General features: G+C 46.9%; 1 protein-coding gene across 1 annotated transcript in view; it reads right to left on the bottom strand.

Moving 5' to 3' along the window:
* Window positions 1-6,910, bottom strand: part of LOC107114595 (two pore calcium channel protein 1-like) — a 47,579-nt gene extending 40,669 nt beyond the window's left edge. The window contains exon 1 of the mRNA XM_015416132.1: window positions 6,893-6,910. Within this exon, the coding sequence (XP_015271618.1) occupies window positions 6,893-6,910 (18 nt within the window). The remainder of the gene's footprint in view (window positions 1-6,892) is intronic.
* Window positions 6,911-18,096: the final 11,186 nt, after the last annotated feature.

An 18,096-nucleotide genomic window follows, 5' to 3' on the forward strand; every position in this document is an offset into this window, starting at 1 on the left:
ATCATTGATAAAAATATTGAAAAGTACCGGGCCCAAAACCTAGCCCTGCGGCACCCTACCGGACACTTCCCTCCAATCTGATGAAATGCCATTAACCACCACTCTTTGGGTGCGGTCCTCTAACCAGTTCCCTATCCACCAAACTGTCCTATAGTCCAGTCCACAGTCTTCCAGTTTGCCCATCAGAATGTCATGGGGAACCTTATCAAAAGCTTTACTGAAATTTAGGTAAATCACATCAACAGAGTTCCCACGATCCAGTAAGCTCATCACACAATCAAAGAAAGAAACCCTGTTGGTCTGACAAGATCTGTTGGGGACAAAACCATGCTGATTTCCCCGGATCACTAAGTGCTTACAGATTGATCCCTTTAAAATCTGCTCTAATATCTTCCCAGTAACAGAAGTCAGACTGACCGGGTCATCCTTCTTTCCTTTCTTAAAGATTGGGATAACATTTACTCTTCTCCAATCTTGTGGCACCTCCCCAGTCCTTCAGGAAGCCTTGAAGACAATGGACAGAGGCTCTGCAAGTACATTAGACAGTTCTTTGAGCACTCTTGGGTGCACACTAGGGATGTGCGTTCGGTTCATCCGTACCAAATGCACCCCCGAAAATTGCCTATTCGGATCCCTTTCGGGCTGCTGCAGGCCGATTCAGATTCTCTGATCTGAATTGGCTTGCCACCATTCGGCCCCATTATATCCTATGGGCCATTGAAGTCCTTTATCCTTTTTTCTGCAATGAGCAAAGCTAGAGACTGATATTAAAGGAAATGCTGGGAATTCAGAGGACCTGAATTCAGGGAGAAAACGGAAATGGAGAACAATGGAGGGGATAGGGGCAACCTGTTTGAGGGCCCGTAGAATTAAACCCCCCTGGTCCAATGTTCTTCAAACTTGGTTGGTATCTTGGGGAGAGGCTCCAGCAGCTAACCTGCGCGTTTGGAGCCTCTCCCTCAAACCCCCTCCCCTCCAGCCCCCAGAATATACCCTATGTTTTTGCCATTGACTTCAATGGCCCATAGGATATAATGGTGCTGAAACTGACATTCGGCTGACAAAAAGACTCCTGAATCAGCTTGTACTGCTGAAATTGACATGCAGGAGTCTTTATGCAGGCCGAAATTTATTCTGCCCGATTCGGCTGAATCTGAATTTGAGCCAAAGTTTGGGTTTTTTTGCACACCCTAGTGCACACCATCTGGCCCAGGGGATTTGTATTCATCCAATGCAGCCAGGTGCCTGTCCACAACCTCCCTGTCTGTCAATGTCAACTGGACACTCAGGTATCCTGTTATATCCTATACCATCTCTAGATGGTCTCGAGTTCTTCTGGGAGAAAACAAAGGCAAAAAAAGTCATGAAGCCTGTCTGCTTTTTCTCTGTTCTCCACCAGAGTTTTCCCTTTTACTCCCAAAAGCTCCCAAAAGTGGTCCAATCGCCTCTTTTACCTTGTGTTTGCTTCTCACATACCTATAGAAGTTTTTCTTATTGTAGTGAGCCCCCCTGCCCAGACCCAACTCATACCGAGCTTTGCTTTCCCTGATGGCTGATCTGTAGTCAAAGACAAATAGTAGGGGGACCAGCAATTTAAACGACATACAAGAATAATAGGAAAATTGCTGCAAGGTTCACATACTACAATGAATAGACATTAATAAAACTTGATAACAATGATGCTTCGTGTTGTTTAATTTCTTGTTGTCTGAATTTAAGACTTGTTAGCCATGGGATGTTGACACTGTACTGGATAAGATTGATATCACTACTGAGTGTAATAAGACAACCTGAGAATTGAACTTTGGTTTCAATTCTCAGGTTGTCTTATTACACTCAATGGTGATATCAATCTTATCCAGTACAGTTTCAACAGCCCATGGCTAACAAGTCTTAAATTCAGACAACAAGAAATTAAACAACACGAAGCATCATTGTTATCAAGTTTTATTAATGTCTATTCATTGTAGTATGTGAACCTTGCAGCAATTTTCCTATTATTCTTTTAGGCTGATCTGTAGTACCTAGTAACTCTCATATACTCCTCTTTAGAGGTCTGACCTTCCCTCCATTTCCCTCCATTTCCTTTTTCTCCCTGAATTCAGGTCCTCTGAATTCCCAGCGTTTCCTTTAATATCAGTCTCTAGCTTTGCTCATTGCAGAAAAAAGGATAAAGGAAGACCATTGCAATGAAAAGGGCTTACTTTTCACTTGAATTCCCAGCTTGAAAGAAAGAGGGAATGAAAAAGGTCAGACTCAGGCCCTTTTAATTTCCCCTTCTCTCCACAGGGTCTAGAGACGTACCTTTAATTAAAAAAAACACCTGGTGATTCAGAGACCTGGTAGATAAATGGTTGCATTATAAGTCTATAACAATATGAACTGCCAGTTTTTAAAAAGCCCCAAAGCCCTCCATTGGTGAGGAGAGGGAATTGGCTGTGACAAGGAAGGTGGTGGTGGTGGTGTGGGAAGGACTTTTAAAATAAGCACCTTCCCATACACATGGCAGACAAACACAGACCGATTTCACACAAGAGCTGCGCTGTGGTCGCGCCTCCCTTTGCCCCACTTCTATTGGTCAATTTCCCACTCGAAGCCGCGTGGCTGCATTTTGACCCGTGGCTTTGCCTGATTTCCCCCGCGGTTTAGTGATCCTCAAAAAACAGGATCAAAAAACCGCAGGGAAAATTGAACGAAGCTGCGGGTCAAAATGCGGCCGCGTGGCTTCGAGTGGGAAATTGACCAATAGAAGTGGGGCAAAGGGAGGCACGACTGCAGCGCAGCTCTTGTGTAAAATTGGTCACAGTTTGACTATGATCTTTTCAGAAACTACCAATTCAGGCTTGAGCAGGGGGTTGGACTAGATGACCCTGGAGGTCCCTTCCAACACTATGATTCTATGATCCTGATTTTCTGGTGTGGAGAAGTGCACTCCATTTTGGACTACAAACCAATATTAACAGTTTTGTGGCTACAAAACCCCGATACTCATTTAAAGAAGTTTCTCTGTCAGCGAAAGGACAAAAAAACAAGAAAAGTTAATGGTGCTCAGGTGCCCACCCTCCCTTGATGGCTCTCACAAGCATCCTTAAGGCTTGGCTATGTAAATGCTTTTAGCTAGCAAAGAACAATCAAAGGACCATCTCGCACCGGGGTGGTGCCCTGGCATGCATGCAACTCCCTGGGGGGACAGACACTTGGGGAGGCCAGAGGGCAGATAGTATCTCTTCCTGGGAAGGACACAAATGACTCACAGGGATGGAGTAGAGGGGTTAATAAATTCCCTGGACCCGAAAGAACAAGATCCATTTTGCAATATCTATTTTGGCTGATGTGATCTGGAGGAAGGAGCTGTCCCACCTGGGCCCCACTTGATGGCTGCCACTGCCATACGGAGCTAGCAAAGGGCCAGCAGCCCAGACAAAGACTCCAAGGTAATAGGAAGTTTTCAGAATGCTGTAACTATTAAGTTTAAAGAGGCTGCTTTAGAACTAGATAAGCTAGGGCATGCATAGGGCTGAGGGACAGAGGACTGCATGTTTGCATCTTTTCTTCGTATTCTATAAAGTACTGAGGCTGATGCATGGCAGAGTGATTTCAGCTCATACTTTATTATAAGATCAAGAACTTGAGATGCTTTTGCCGGCTCGCAGGCCGGCTTATATTTGCAACTCACACCACACCCACACACACACCCGTGATCAGATATTTACAGTGCACCCCTAGACCCATAGGTCCCTCCTAGGGTCCTAGCATGCTTATAGGTGCGTGGTAGGATCCGTTCAGGCTATTGTTTCTGGCAGGTCCTTCACCCAACCGCGTGTTCGCCTAGCCACGTGCGCGGGCTTCCCTGAGTACATAACATATTCCTTGCTTGGTTGCTGCGCAGAGTTATGTGCACAGATCCCCCCCCCCAATACTTATAAATGCTGGTTGTTGCTCTCCATACCACAGACCTCCACCATTCAAACATGTTCTCTAAAATAGGCACCAGAGGAAGGGAGGCAGTTGGTTGCTAGATGACTATTTCTCTGGGAGTGCACAAATGCAATAAGCGAAGCGATCCCTGTGGGTAGCAGGAGATGTGGGCACTAAGAAACGCCTTTAAATGTCAACACGGAAGGGAAGGTAGGAATGCCGGCCCTCTTGACAAAAATTTTTCAAATGGACCAGCTAGTTGGCAGTACACTGAAGGAGTAGTGCTAGAAACTCCTCCTGAGAGTTGGGTGAACTAAGGAGAGCAGGGCATTGCTGGGTGTGGACTTCGGGTGACTGCTGATGGCCTAGACACCTTGAAGGGCCCAAAAGGAATGAAGCTTGCATGTCAGTGGTGCCATTCTATAACATCTGGTAATGGGGCTTCTTAGATCATTTGCCCAATTTTGCCTTTTTGAGATTTAACAATGTGTTAATGTACATGCAGAAGCATCAGAGCTGAGATTTTGATCCTGTGTTCCAAAAGCCTAAATACCTGTTATAAAGACAAGTGATAAAACCAGTCACAATTCACTTATTTCGGAAAATGTTAGCCCTGTTTGTGACTAAGAGAGTGGGTAAACAGCCAGTCATGCCATAAGATGAGTGAGACAAGATCTTCCCTTACAGAACCCATGTTGAGTCTGCCTCAATAGGTTTTGTTCATCTATGTGCCTACTAATTCTTTCCTTAATAATGGTTTCCACCAATTTACCCGGTATCGACGTCAGACTGACAGGCCTGTAATTTCCCGGATCTCCTCTGGAACCCTTTTTAAAGATGGGAGTGACATTAGCTACCTTCCAATCCTCAGGAATGGAGGCAGATTTTAAGGAAAGATTACATATCTTTGTCAGGAGATCCACAAGTTCACAATTGAGTTCTTTCAGAACTCTCGGATGTATGCCATCTGGGCCTGGTGATTTATCAGTTTTTAAGTTGTCTATCAGTTTTAGGACCTCCTCTCTCGTCACCTCAATCTGACTCAGGTCTTCCAACACCCCTCCTGAAATCAGTGGTTCTGGAGTGGGCAAGCACTTCTCATCTTCCACAGTGAAGACGGAGGCAAAAAATGCATTTAGCTTCTCAGCCATTTCCCTATCATCCTTCAATACTCCTTTTACCCCTTGGTCGTCCAAGGGCCCCACTGCCTCCCTGGCTGGTTTCCTGTTTCTAATGTATTTGAAGAAAGTTTTATTGTTGGTTTTTACGTTTTTTGCTATATGCTCCTCATATTCCCTTTTTGCCTGCCTGACCTCATTCCCCCCCGAAATGACCTCTGGGCACCTCCAAACAGAAGGCCATCTCACTGGGACCTACTAGGGTTGTCAGTACCAGGTGGTGTTTGGAGATCTCCCAAAATTACAACTGATCTCCAGACAAAGATCAGTTCCTCTGGGGGAAATGGGTGCTTTGGAGGGTGGACTCTACCTGCTGAGGTCCTTCCCAACTCTAGTAGCTAGCTGCCCACTTACCTTCAGAAGTGAGAGACACCTGAAGAAGGATCTCTGATGAGGACTTTAACAAATAAGCAGATTCATACAAACATAAGCAGCCTTTCACTCCAGTCCAAGACATTTCAGGGTCTTACAGGTCACTTGTGGTAATTTGAGTAGTGTCAGAAGGCCAGGAGCCATTGACGTTCCTCAGAAAACGGGGTGGGGAGCAGAGTTCCCTCTAAGCTGAGTTAGTGTGAGCTAGCTCATGGTGTCTTAGCCTCTGGCTCACACATTTTTGTCTTAGCTCAGGAAGGATGGCTCCAGAGCAAACTAATATATGCAGTAGCCAAATTGCTCGCTCACAACTTTTAAAGCCAGTAGCTCACAAAATAGAATTTTTGCTCACAAGACTCCAAAGCTTAGAGGGAACACTGTTGGGGAGACGTATTGCCTACAGACAGTCTCAGTCAACAATCCAGCTATCGAATTCTGGACCAGCTAAAATTTCCAGACAGTCTTCAAATGCAGACCCAAAGCAATGCATTGTAGTAATCAAGCCTGCCACCTACTATGTCAAGGACAGTAAAAGCAAAATAATTTCTATCCTGGAATTAGTTTTCTTTCAGTTTCAGCCTTTTCTCCCAGGTCATTGGAAACAGATCAGAATGGCATCTCAGTTTTGCACACAAAAGTCACAGCAGTAGACCTATGCACATAAATACTAAATCACCATTTAGGGAACAGACAACCGTTTCATAATGTTGCAGCTGAGAAAGGGGAGAATCACAACTTTTTCTAGAATATCTTTCAGGGGGGGGAAAGAACAAGACAGCCTCTTTGCTTTGAGATTCTAGAGCCAGAACTGGGGCTATGCCAATGGTTTTTTGGCTGCCCAAGTAAAGAATTCCCGTTGCATGATTTCCTCTTCTGTCCCCAGTGTTGCTGGATGTGCTTGGAGCAGTAACCACTACAGAACAGTTGCAACCAGATCCACCCCAAGATTAAAGATCCATATAAAAAAGGTGGGGGCGGAGAAGAAACCATCTGTCAGTTCACCAAACACACCCTGCTTTAGATGCCAGAGCTGTACAAGCCATTACAGAGTAAACGAAGGATATAGCTATAAGAGAAGAACTTTCAGATGTGCAACAGCAAAGGAAGGGAGAACAAAGAGGAGGCAGGGGTAGCACAACTAGCTCACTTGCATTTGTGAGAACGTGAAAAGGCGTGCCAAAAGGGTAGCCATTCAGAAGATTTATTTGCAGGCACAATTTTAAGTGCTGGTTCCACTGATGGTTCTTACCTGAGCCCAGACCCTCTGTGTGAAGGGCTACCTTCTCCCCTATACCTGTTTGCTAAGGTGCTCAAAGGTACTATTCCACATTCAGAGTTTAGGTGGGTACCTGCCAAGAACAGTGTCTTTTCTGTAGTGGCACCCCAATCACTGAACATCCTCTCCACACACAGCGGAATCGTACCTGCTCTTTAGGAGCCATGTTGAAGTCTGTCGTGTTTCCCCCCAAGCCTTTGATGGGCTATAAGATGTGACTGCTTTACTATTTTAGTTGCTGCCTGATTCACTGTTTTACTGCTACTTTTGATTTAATTTGTTCTACTACAAATCTAATAGATGCTGCTCCAACTAACTGTTTAACAAGCAAGCCACTTAAAAGGACAATCAGTGGAGAAACAAGGCAGAACTCTTTTTAGACAGAATTCTACTTCTGTGGCCATCAATATCCTCGCAAGGACTCTGTTACTAGGATCCTTGAAAGCAATTAACAGCTTGCCAGACAGACAGCCCCTCCCTCCTCCCCTGCTGCGCATAATCCAGACAGCCCCTCTGAGAGCATCTCCTCCTCTACTCCATTCACAGCAGTTGGCTGCTAACAAGAGCAGATGGAAACAGTATGACTTCTACAGGGAAGAGCTTTGCTGCTGCAGAGGTCTTGGCTCTCCAATGAATCTAGATGTTACTTGAAGGCATGCAACATTGTTAAGATCAAGTACCCCCAAATGCCAGCTCTTGGAACAGCCACAGGAAGAGATGACAGCATCACAACAAAGCACCATTTCATATGTCCCAATGTATTCCAAGTGCTGGTGGGCAGAGACTTAGACAAGTCGTGCTTTATGCCTGCTCAGAACACAAAAGTTGCCCATTATGCAACAACTCACACTATAGCCAAGCTTTTCTTGGAAGCTGTGTGGCTCAAACCCTGATGCAGCAGCCATCAGAATGCATGGTGCCTTTGGTGCCACAGTCTCCTTTTCTGACCAAGCACATTATACACACTCCCATATTTCATTTCTGTCACAATTATTTCCTTATTGTGCCTACCAGTGACACTGGACATGCCAGCCCAGAACGCTCAGGCAGTGCTTCTTCTCTGCTTTCCTCTTCAAAACCCACAGTTGCTATACCGTTTACAAGTTTGCACTCTCAGTCCTTGTGGCCAAGTGAAATGAAGCCTAGACTACAAGCGAATGCCTTTACCTGTATTCATATCTTCTTCGCTTTGCTTCTCTTCCCTCCTGTCCTGTCAAAACATAGACTGTAGTTTTCTTGGGTACAGAGACTTCCTTTCTCTGTCATCTGTGCCTGCCAAGTATGTTAATGGAGAAAACAGTAACAGCCTGACAGTGGTCTGAGTTTTGCCACAGGTGGCTGCTTGTATTTTCTGAAAATCCACACTCAAAACGAAACAGTATAGCACAGCAGGTTCACAAAGGTCAGCACATGGTGTCCGTTCATCATACCTGGAGTGCTCCAAGCAACCCAACTTTCATCTGACCTGAGCTGCACACTCAGTAGAATAAACTGTATAAAAGATTTCACACCAACTCTTAGCAAACCAAGAATGAGCACAGAGTAGAACAGCTCAAGAAAAAGTTCCAGACTTTAACATATGGGAGCACTTACAATGGAACTGCTCCCCCTTCAGTTTGAAGTAGCACAGTCTATCCTGCCACCAAGTGAGGCTCCTCCACAGTGTAAGCAATGGACCCAAATTACAGCATCTACAATATTCGAGTATCAGTGTTATCAAGTGAACACATCTGACCCCTGGGGTGATAATACTAAACATCCATTGCACAGGGTTTGAGGAAGCCAGAATTCCTTTCCCCATCACAGAACGAAAAGAACCAAGCCAAACCACATTCTTTTACAAGAGAAAGCAGGACTAGGAAGTCAACCTAGTTTTATATCACATTTCACACAAACTTCCTCTTTCCATCACAACTAGTTTCCTGTATTCCTTAGGAACTGGTACAGTGCAATACCCCCCCCCCCCCCGCAAGAGAGATCTAGGCTGTGGTCACACACGCTAAATAATCCACTTTCAATGCATGTTCCAACTAGATGTTGCCAGTTCACACAGTAAAATCCAGTTGGAAAGTGCACTGAAAGTGGATTATTTAGTGTGTGTGTGTGACTGCAGACATAGCCCTTTCTGCAGTCTCCTTTTAATCCATGTTCACTGCTGTGTCCTCCAAGCAATTCTGCACTGAAATCGAACTCACCCTTCTTTTAAATCCAGTTTTCCCCCCATTCCGCAATAAAATCAAGTTCAACCTTCTTTTTATCCTGTTCCCATTCCCCACATTCTGCATTATATTACCTCTCTTCAGTGGTCAGCCCAGTTTTAGCTTGCTGTTGCCCTGGGGTTACTTGGATGCTGTTTTACCATGAACTACATGCTCATCTTCTCTGTATCGTTCCAATTTTAGTATATGTGCTGCAGAAGCGAGCACTTTCGCCATGAACTTAAACTGCCTCGACTTGAACACTGAGAAAATCCGGAGAGGCAGGTAAATGCGGAAAGGACCCTAGAGTAGGGACTGCAATACAAGTGAGGAAGGCATTGTGCAGTTACAGAACTTCCACCAGTTGCAACTAAGCAACAGGCCTGGCTCAGTCTTTTTGTCACCCTGGGTGGGCCATGGTATGAAGATGGCAAACTGAGCATGAATCCCAGAATGCCTCCTGTGTTAAAGGCATTTGGAGCACTGCCATGTGCCCCCATAGGGTCCCATACTGCCTCAGAGCCTCCCTCCCATTACCCAAAGCCCAACCATTATAAGAAAACAAGCCATTTCACGGGACCCCAGAGTGAGCAGAAGAACCCTGGAATACTGCCCCCCCCATTCCCGCTTCCCCGGCAGCCCCAGGCATCTGCAACACACACTGCACGTATACGAGGCACTGGCCACAGCAGAAGGCAGACAGAAGCCCAGCCTTGCACACGAGTGTTCAGCGTTGCAGGCGGGGATGTACTAAAAGGAAGGACAGGATTGCCCATTGGAAACAAACACTTCTGTTACTCCCAGGGGCTGTCATTCCACTCCGAAAACCAATTGACTTGCATGGGCTCCATTGGAAAACATTAGGGTACAAGTAGAGTTGCAATAAAAATGAGGAATGGATTTTCCATTAGGCTCTCTGGGCCCAAATACACTACTCTGAGGATGGAATAAGAGACCACGGAGTGGAATGACAGCCCCTGGGAGTAACAGAAGTGTTTGTTTCCAATGGGCAATCCTGTCCTTCCTTTTAGTACATCCTTTCCAGGCGTCCAGAGCCTGCCTGTAGGGTCGCGCCGGCCCTTGCCAAGGAATGCGCCGAAATGCTTCGCTCAGCTCTTTCCGAGTTTTCCTCCCGTCTGCAGAAAAGCAAGCCCGACCACGCGGGTACAAAGTAGCAACATCCCCCGCCCGACTCAGTCCTCCCAGCACCCTCGCGGAGAGGGCTTCCCCCGGGGACTCTGCTGGCAGCGGGCTTACCCACCCCCACTCCCCCGGCTCTTAAAGGCAGAAAGGGGAGAAGCCGCCGCCGCCGCCAAAGCAGCGGAGGCTCCAGCCGACGCCCAGGCTCCATCCCCGGACCGGCCCCGCCGCTTTAAGCCCCGCCCGCACGTGACTCCGGGTAGCGGAAGCGGCCCCCGGGACCGGGGCTCGAGAGGGCTGGAGGAATACCCGGACCCCCCTCGGGCCGGCGGGTCCCGCGCCCCAAGTCCGGCCCGGAGTGGCCAAGAGAAGTCTGGACGGCTGCAGCCCGAGCCGAGAGGCGTGTTCGCTGAGGAGTCACTTCAACCCTGCAATCCGGTCCTATACAGGCGTGCATAGTCAGGGCTGCTGCCACGTAAATGCGCACAGGATTGCAGTCCTGCAGCGCGACCCTCTATATAGTTGACGTGGAAGTCAGAAGTCAGTCCCGCCACGGATGTAGATGGGCCGGGGTTATGCCCAAAGAACTGTACTCAACCCAGATTCTCTGCATGATTCCTCAGAAGTAACACACACACATACACACCCGGGGTTCCCAGATGAGAGGACATGCCCTCTCTTTTTTATGTTTTCCCTCTTTTGGGCTCTTTAAAAAAAAACCTGATGAAAATGTCCTCTTTTTGGGTTGGGAGGCTGAGCGTGTTTTACCCTATAGTCTCCCAGTGGAGGCAAGCTTCAGCTTAAATAGTAGGGGTATTTCAAATGAGATTTGGCATAGTGATCAGTTGTTTGAAGGAGTCAGTCAGGAAATGCGTCCCCTTTTCAAAAGATGGTAACCTGACACACACACACCCATTTTCAATAAAACTTATTTTCAAGTTAATGTGTTTAGGATTGCAAATGAAAAATGTAGACTTTACTTATTTCTCCCGGCGTCTCTACATTTAGTCTCCAATTTATACACTTGCCCTCCTAAACAGAAGAGCTGGGCTTTATCAGCTACATGGAATGAAGAAGATTTTTGGTGTTATTGTTAAGTAGCTGTTAAAACTAGAGATCATAAGAAGAGTCCTGCTATATCAGACTGAAGTCCATTTAGTCCAACATCCTGTTTCTGAAAGCATCCACACATGTGGCTTCAGGTAGTCCAAAGACAGGGACACCAAGGCAACAGCTCTCCCCTCTTGTTTGTTCCCTATCATCTGGTCTTGTGAGGTAGACTGCTTCTCGACATGGATGTTCTCTTTAGCTATCCTCACTAGTGGCCATGACTTATAGTGAATAGCTATAGCTAGGTAGCTAACAGACTAGGAATTTACCCAGTCTTTCAGAAAGTGTGCAGAGGATTTCATTTTGAGTAATCCCTCAAACATTTACTTGAGGGGAAACTCTGTAGGACATTGGAGTAAATAGGCACAGGATACTGCCACATAGGGTTCACCAAAGACACCAGAGGAAAGTTTTGAAGCAGCAATTTGAAACAACAACAAGACAGAGAAAGAAAGGTGACATCATGCAGATGTTTCACTGGATTTCCAGGCAACAGAGCATCTTTGGAATAGGGCATCCGGACATGTCTGAACTACAAACTGATCGTTCCCATGGGGAGGTGTGTATAATGAAATGGGCCGTGCTCAGCAACAATACCATAATACCATTTACTATAATAACATTAGATTCAGGTGGGTAGCCCTGTTGTTCTGAAGCAATAGAACAAGTTTGAGTCCAGTGGCACCTTTAAGACCAACAAAATTTAATTTTGGGTATAAGCTTTTGTGTGCGTGCATACTTTTTCAGATACATTGAAACAAGACTTCCTCAGCCATTACATATAGGGGTGTGGGGGGTGGGTGGGTTAGTTGCCAGGAAGGGTTCAAATTTGGTAAAGAAGCCCTGGACATATTCCACCAGGCATTCACTGACTTTCACCCCATCATCAAGCTGACAATGAACCAATCTATGCAAGAAATACATTTTCTGGACACTACTGTAAAAATACACAATGGACTAATAGACACCACCTTATACTGGAAACCTGCTGACTGAAAAACATATCTACATGCCTCCAGCTACCATCCTAAATATACCAAACGGTCCATTGTATACAGCCAGGCTCTATACTACAGCCACATCTGCTCCAATCCAACCTGAGGGATCTACAACAAACCTTTTTGGAACCAAAATATTCACCTGTTGAAGTCAAGAAACAGATAAACAAAGCCAGAGAAAACTCAGAGAAAACCTGTTGCAAGACAGGCTCCAAAGAGACAATAACAGAACACACTAGTGGTCACATACAACTCTCAACTCAAAGCAGTTCAACACATCTTCGGCAACTTACAACCTCTACTGGATAATGACACTTCTCTTTCATAAGTAAAGGTAAAGGTTCCCTTGCTCAAAAGTCAGTCGAATCTGACTCTAGGGTTGCGGTGCTCATCTCCGTTTCAAAGCCGAAGAGCCAGCGCTGTCCGAAGACATTTCCACGGTCATGTGGCCGGCCGGAGCTCCTTTGCATATTAGGCCACACACCCCTTATGTAGCCAATCCTCCAAGAGCTTACAGTAGCCCCTGTAAGAAGAGCTCTGTAAGCTCTTGGAGGATTATAAGTTGTTGTTGTTGTTCAGTCGCACAGTCGAGTCCGACTCTTCGCGACCCCATGGACAATCTCCCGCCAGGCTCTCCTGTCTTCCGCCGTCCTCCGAAGTTGGCTCAATTTCATGTTCGTTGCATCGCTGACACTGTCTAACCATCTCATCCTTTGCCGTCCCCGTCTTCTTTGACCTTCAATCTTTCCCAGCATCAGGGTCTTTTCCAGTGAGTGCTCCCTTCTCATTTGTACTGGGTGGCAAACCTTTTCTTGCACACCGACAGACCCCCAATCTTAAACAACTCCTCATCTTCAATAATACATAATCTAATTTGAACATGGATACTGGTACCCAGGGCCGGCCCCCCCCCTTGCGGCAGATCTTTATTAGGCAGGGGGGCTCGTTAGCATGAGAGCCAGTGGGCGGAGAGCAGCAGGAGGCGGGCGGTGCTCTCTTGCCTTGACCCGCCGCCGCCGCCGCAGGGCTTCCGCAAAGGAGGCTGCCCAGGACATCTGGCCGCCAGTCGCCCACCTCCCTGCACCGCCTCCTCTTCCTCCGCCTTCCCATGCCCGGACTTTGCGCTGGGGGCGAAGAGATTCGGGGGCTGCAAAGCAGGGGCATTGGAGGAGGGTGGTCTTCCTTGCTTCTTTTCCCTGCGGCGCCTTCGCGGCTCCTCCCAGGTGCCTTCTCCGCAGTTGGGACCGCTGCAGGGAAGAGTGTGAACTGGGGGGATAGTTGGGGGACGGGGCGGCTGGGGCTGCGCGCGCAAGCAGGGTCCCAGGCAGAAGCCTCCGAAGTCCAGGGGAAAGGGGGCTTCCGGGAGGCTCTTTGGGGTGCGGGCAGGGCGTGAAGCTTCGGCCTTCAGACGGCGCCTGCTGGGTGGTGGTGGGCGGCTGCTGGGGCTTGTAGAGCCAGCGGTCTGAGCAAGCGAAGCCGAGCGGCAGGAGGGGCTGTCCCCTTACCTCTTGAGGAGAAGGTTGCCGGGGCTGACCAGCTCGCGGCTCCCCACTAGGCAGGGGGTCTCCGAGGCGTCCTTGCCAGCCACGCTGGGGGACTCCATGGCGCCGGAGGGGCGGCTGCGAGCGCTCTGGGCTGGGGGCGGCGGGCGGTGGTGGTAGGGGTCATCCGGCCACAAAAATGCAATGGCGGGGGGGGGGCTTTTGGCAGGGGGCGGGTGCAGTTTGACGCCCCTAAGGGCCGGCGCGCTCTAGGAGAACACCTAATTCACCTAGTGAGAGAGCCAGCCCTTCTGGTACCAGAGCTTGCAATAAACCCAGATGCCAACTTTGCTGCCACATATACCCAGGCAACACAGTCACGGAACCTAACAAAATCAACTACAACATCTCAGGCCCATTCACTCACTCATCTTCTAACTTTGTATATGCCATTAAATGCCAACAATGCCCTTCAGTTCTTTACATAGGGCAAACAGGTCAAACCCTACATCAAAGGATAAGTGGACACAAATCTGACATCAAGAATCACAAAACTGAGAAACCTGTAAGAGAACATTTCAACCTCCCAGGTCACTCAGTGGGGGACATCAAAGTAGCTGTTTTATTGCAAAGGAATTTCAGAAACAGACTGCAATGGGAGAGTTTTGAATTGCAAGTTATTAATTTACAACATTCAGGATAGTGGAACCCCCAGGGCTTAACAGAGCTATTGGGCTCTTATCTCATTACACATGCTAAGTCATTCAGTTCTCCCTTATACCCAGAATTAAACCTTGTTGGTCTTAAAGGTGCCACCGGACTCAAAGATTGTTCTATAACAACGCTGAGCTCCTATGTAGATTACACTGTAGTTTTTTTTGCTATAACATGCACTAATAACATAGCCATCCCTACATAATTACATGATCAAACCCCCCACATCTTTTTATAAACGTGGGAGATAAACAGCAGAAATGCATGGAGTTAAAATGAAAGGTGTGTGAAATACTGTAAAGCCAATAAATAGTATATTTACTACACACAGAGGCAGCAATCCTCTGAATACCAGTGCCAGGAGGAAGCAGCAGCAGGGGAGGGCCTCAGCCTCTATGCCCAGTTTGTTTGGCCCTTCAAGGCAGCCAGTTGGCTGCTGTGTGAAGCAGTATGCTGGACTCAATGGACCGCTGGTCTGATCCAGCGGGCTTCTATGTTCTTAGATGTTGAATACAGTTAATGTTTTATTCTGTGATGCTAGTTTAAGTGTGTAGAGGAGACACATGGACTGAACCATTAGCATTATGGCATACTTATTTGAGATCTTCTCGCTTTCCCCTTTTTGTAGCTGTTAAAAGTAGTCACATTTTGCGATATGACCTAGACATTAGTCTAAACAGTTTAGGGCTATGGAGAATCAGGTTCAAATTGGGTAATAGCTACTCTGAGTCTCCAGCTGTGGATGACTCCACAAAAGCCTGGGAAACACATCTGTGCATTTATGATTCTTGATCAGTGCCAATGTGGGTTGTAGGGCTGCCAGTGTTCCAACCATCTTCCTTAGTTGTGTCTTTTGCAGTGGCTTGACTGGCAGAAATTAGCAGGTGAAGCTTTTCATATTCTGGACATGCAGATTATCCTCTGCTAATTGCGGCAAATCCAACACACGATAAATTTACTGTCAGGGCTCCGTACACTATGTCAGCTAGTTGAACCCTGAGGTTAGAGTACATTTCTCTTACACTCGCTGCTGCTCCGGCCAAGCTATAGAGGTTGAAAAGTTGGCAGCTCTCATGGACTGTGGTTAGCGCTTGGCCGCAACTCTCAGCTTTGAAAGAGTTCATCTGCCAGTGGAGGGATTTGGCATGCAGGAAAGGGAAGTTTAGCGTTCCAGTTAGCTTAATATTGTTTCTCTAAGCAGTGCCCAAGGAATGCTGAGAAAGCATTTATCTTCCCAGAGACACACACAGAAGGAGTCTGCATGGAAAGAGTACAATACAGTTTATTCAGCTGCATTTTACGGGGGTGGGGGCACTCCCCCAAACGACCCAACCACTGTAGGCCCACTCCTGGTCTTTTTCGCAATAATTAAAGGAAATCAGTCGATCCCTAGTGCAGGTCTGAGTCTGGCAGGGCTGTGGATACAACGGTCTTGCATTTGCCGATGAGGGGGAGGGAAAAGTTAGATTCCTTAACTTTCCTCCCAGTTTCATTGTCACAAACTTCTCTAGCACCCTTACCCGAACTGGAGAAAGAGAGGTTTGGAACGCAGCTGTGTAACTTTCCCATGTGCCCATTATATTATCGTGAAGAAGAAGAGCTGGTTTTATACTCCACGCTTCACTACCCGAAGGAGTCTTGGAGCGGCTTACAATCACCTTCCCTTCCTCTCCCCACAACAGACACCCTGTGAAGTAGGTGGGGCTGAGAGAGCTCTGAGAGAACTATGACTGACCCAAGATCACCCATCTGGTTTTACGTGAGGAGTGGGGAAATCAAACCCAATTCTCCAGATTACAGTCCATCACTCTTAACCACTATACCACACTGGCTCTCCAAATTGAAGCATGACCCCATTCTCCACGAATATACCCCACAAGCAAAATCAACACCAGCAATTATTTTGCAGAGAAGAGGACCTACAGGGGGAGTGCAGAAGCCCTTGACTGTCTCCTCATCTACCTTCTCCAGCAGGTATTCTTTGCCTTGGAGTCTGTGGGCAGATCCTCCTGCTGCAACTCATTCCAAAACTGTGCTCTGACAGAACTACCCGTGTGGGCACTAAAATAACAGAGCCTCTGACAAAGTGAGCTCTGGCTCATGAAAACCTGCACATAAGGCAAAGCCTGCTGGATCAGACTAGCATCCTGTTTCACACAGTGGCTAACCAGGTGACTTGAAAGACCAACAGACAAGGCATAGAGGGCAAGGCCTTCCCCTGATGTTGCCTTCTTGCATTGGAATTTGGAAGTTTACTTCTATGGCTAGTAGCCATTGATGGGCCTATCATCCATGAATCTTTCTAATGCCCTTTTAAAGCCATCTATAGTAGTGACCAGCACTATGCCCCTGGCAGCAAATTCTACAATTTAGTTACTCGTTGAGTAAAAAAAGGACATGCTTTTCTTCATCTGAATCTGTTGCCCATCAACTTCATTGGGTGCCCCCAAGTTCTAATTTTATAGGAGGAGGGGAGTTCTCTGTTTTCCCCACCCATTTACTTTATTCTCCACCCAGGTTATTTTATAAACCTCTGAAACTGAAAAATCCCAGATTCTTTATGCTTTCATAGACTATCATAGAAAAGGTTCTCCAACCCCTTAACTACCTTGGTTACCCTTATCTGCACTTTTCCCAGCTCTGCAATATCTTTCTTTGAGCTACAGCAACCAGAACTTTTACACAGGTTGCACCACTGAGCTATGTAAAGACAGACTGGATATTTTAGTGCCAGTCCTTTCCCTGAGAATTCCCAGCATGGAGTTTGCCATTTTCACCACTGCCATACACAGAGCTGAGCTGACATATTTAGCGGTACAACAAGATTATTTTCTATTTTGTCTGCAGCCCCAGGGAGACACTATCTGCCACATTAAGGCAATTTGTTGATTGGCTGCATATGAGTTTCCCCAGTGGGGCAAACAGTGGCTTCCTAGGGCTATTTCAGATCAGGGAAACTGCAGAGGGTAGAAGACTTAAAATCCCTCTCCCCACACACTGGCTTGATCCATGCACCTGGGAATTGAACATGATTACTGTGTAGCCACTCCTCCACATACACTCCTCCTGCCCAGAACAGAAACCCATCCTGAAATGCTGGAGAGGGGCTCCTCCCAGCATGGGCATTCTGCAGTGTGCATAGAGTTGCCAACAGCCTGGAGGAAGTATGTTCTGCCCCTTAATAGGGTGCTATTTTATTTACCTCCATACCAGAAAAACTTTACCTGCCCATTTCTACATAGTAAGCCTCTATTAAAGGGACAGGGCATTTTTCTCCAGGTTGTTGGCAGCCTTAAGTGTGAGCTGTGGGAAGTAGGATCAGATCAATGAAGATGCTCCAAAAGCACACTCTTAGTAAGAACAGAAACAGAAGAGGAAGTGCTGTAGTATTGCTTCTGCCCCATCTATAAAGTAGGCTCGTACACCACAACCTATGGTAACAACATGAATCATGTCCTTCACATTGTTGCTGTTGGAAAAAGCAACATGTTGTGTATATGTGATATATCTTGTTATACACTTCTCTGAGCAGCAAGAAGTTCTGGGGCAGGACTAGGTGGCTTGGTTCTCTTCAAAAGACAGAGTATTAGGGACTTACAGAGGTTCTGTAGTATTTGTTGTATTTACAAATATCATTAGAGCACATGAAGGGCTGCCAACAGGCCTAGAGAAATAGCAGTGCTTTTATGGGGAAGGGATCTCTATTGACAG

Source organism: Gekko japonicus, unplaced genomic scaffold (genome assembly GCF_001447785.1).
Source record: "Gekko japonicus isolate JY-2015 unplaced genomic scaffold, Gekko_japonicus_V1.1 scaffold339, whole genome shotgun sequence".
Classification (NCBI taxonomy): domain Eukaryota; kingdom Metazoa; phylum Chordata; class Lepidosauria; order Squamata; family Gekkonidae; genus Gekko; species Gekko japonicus.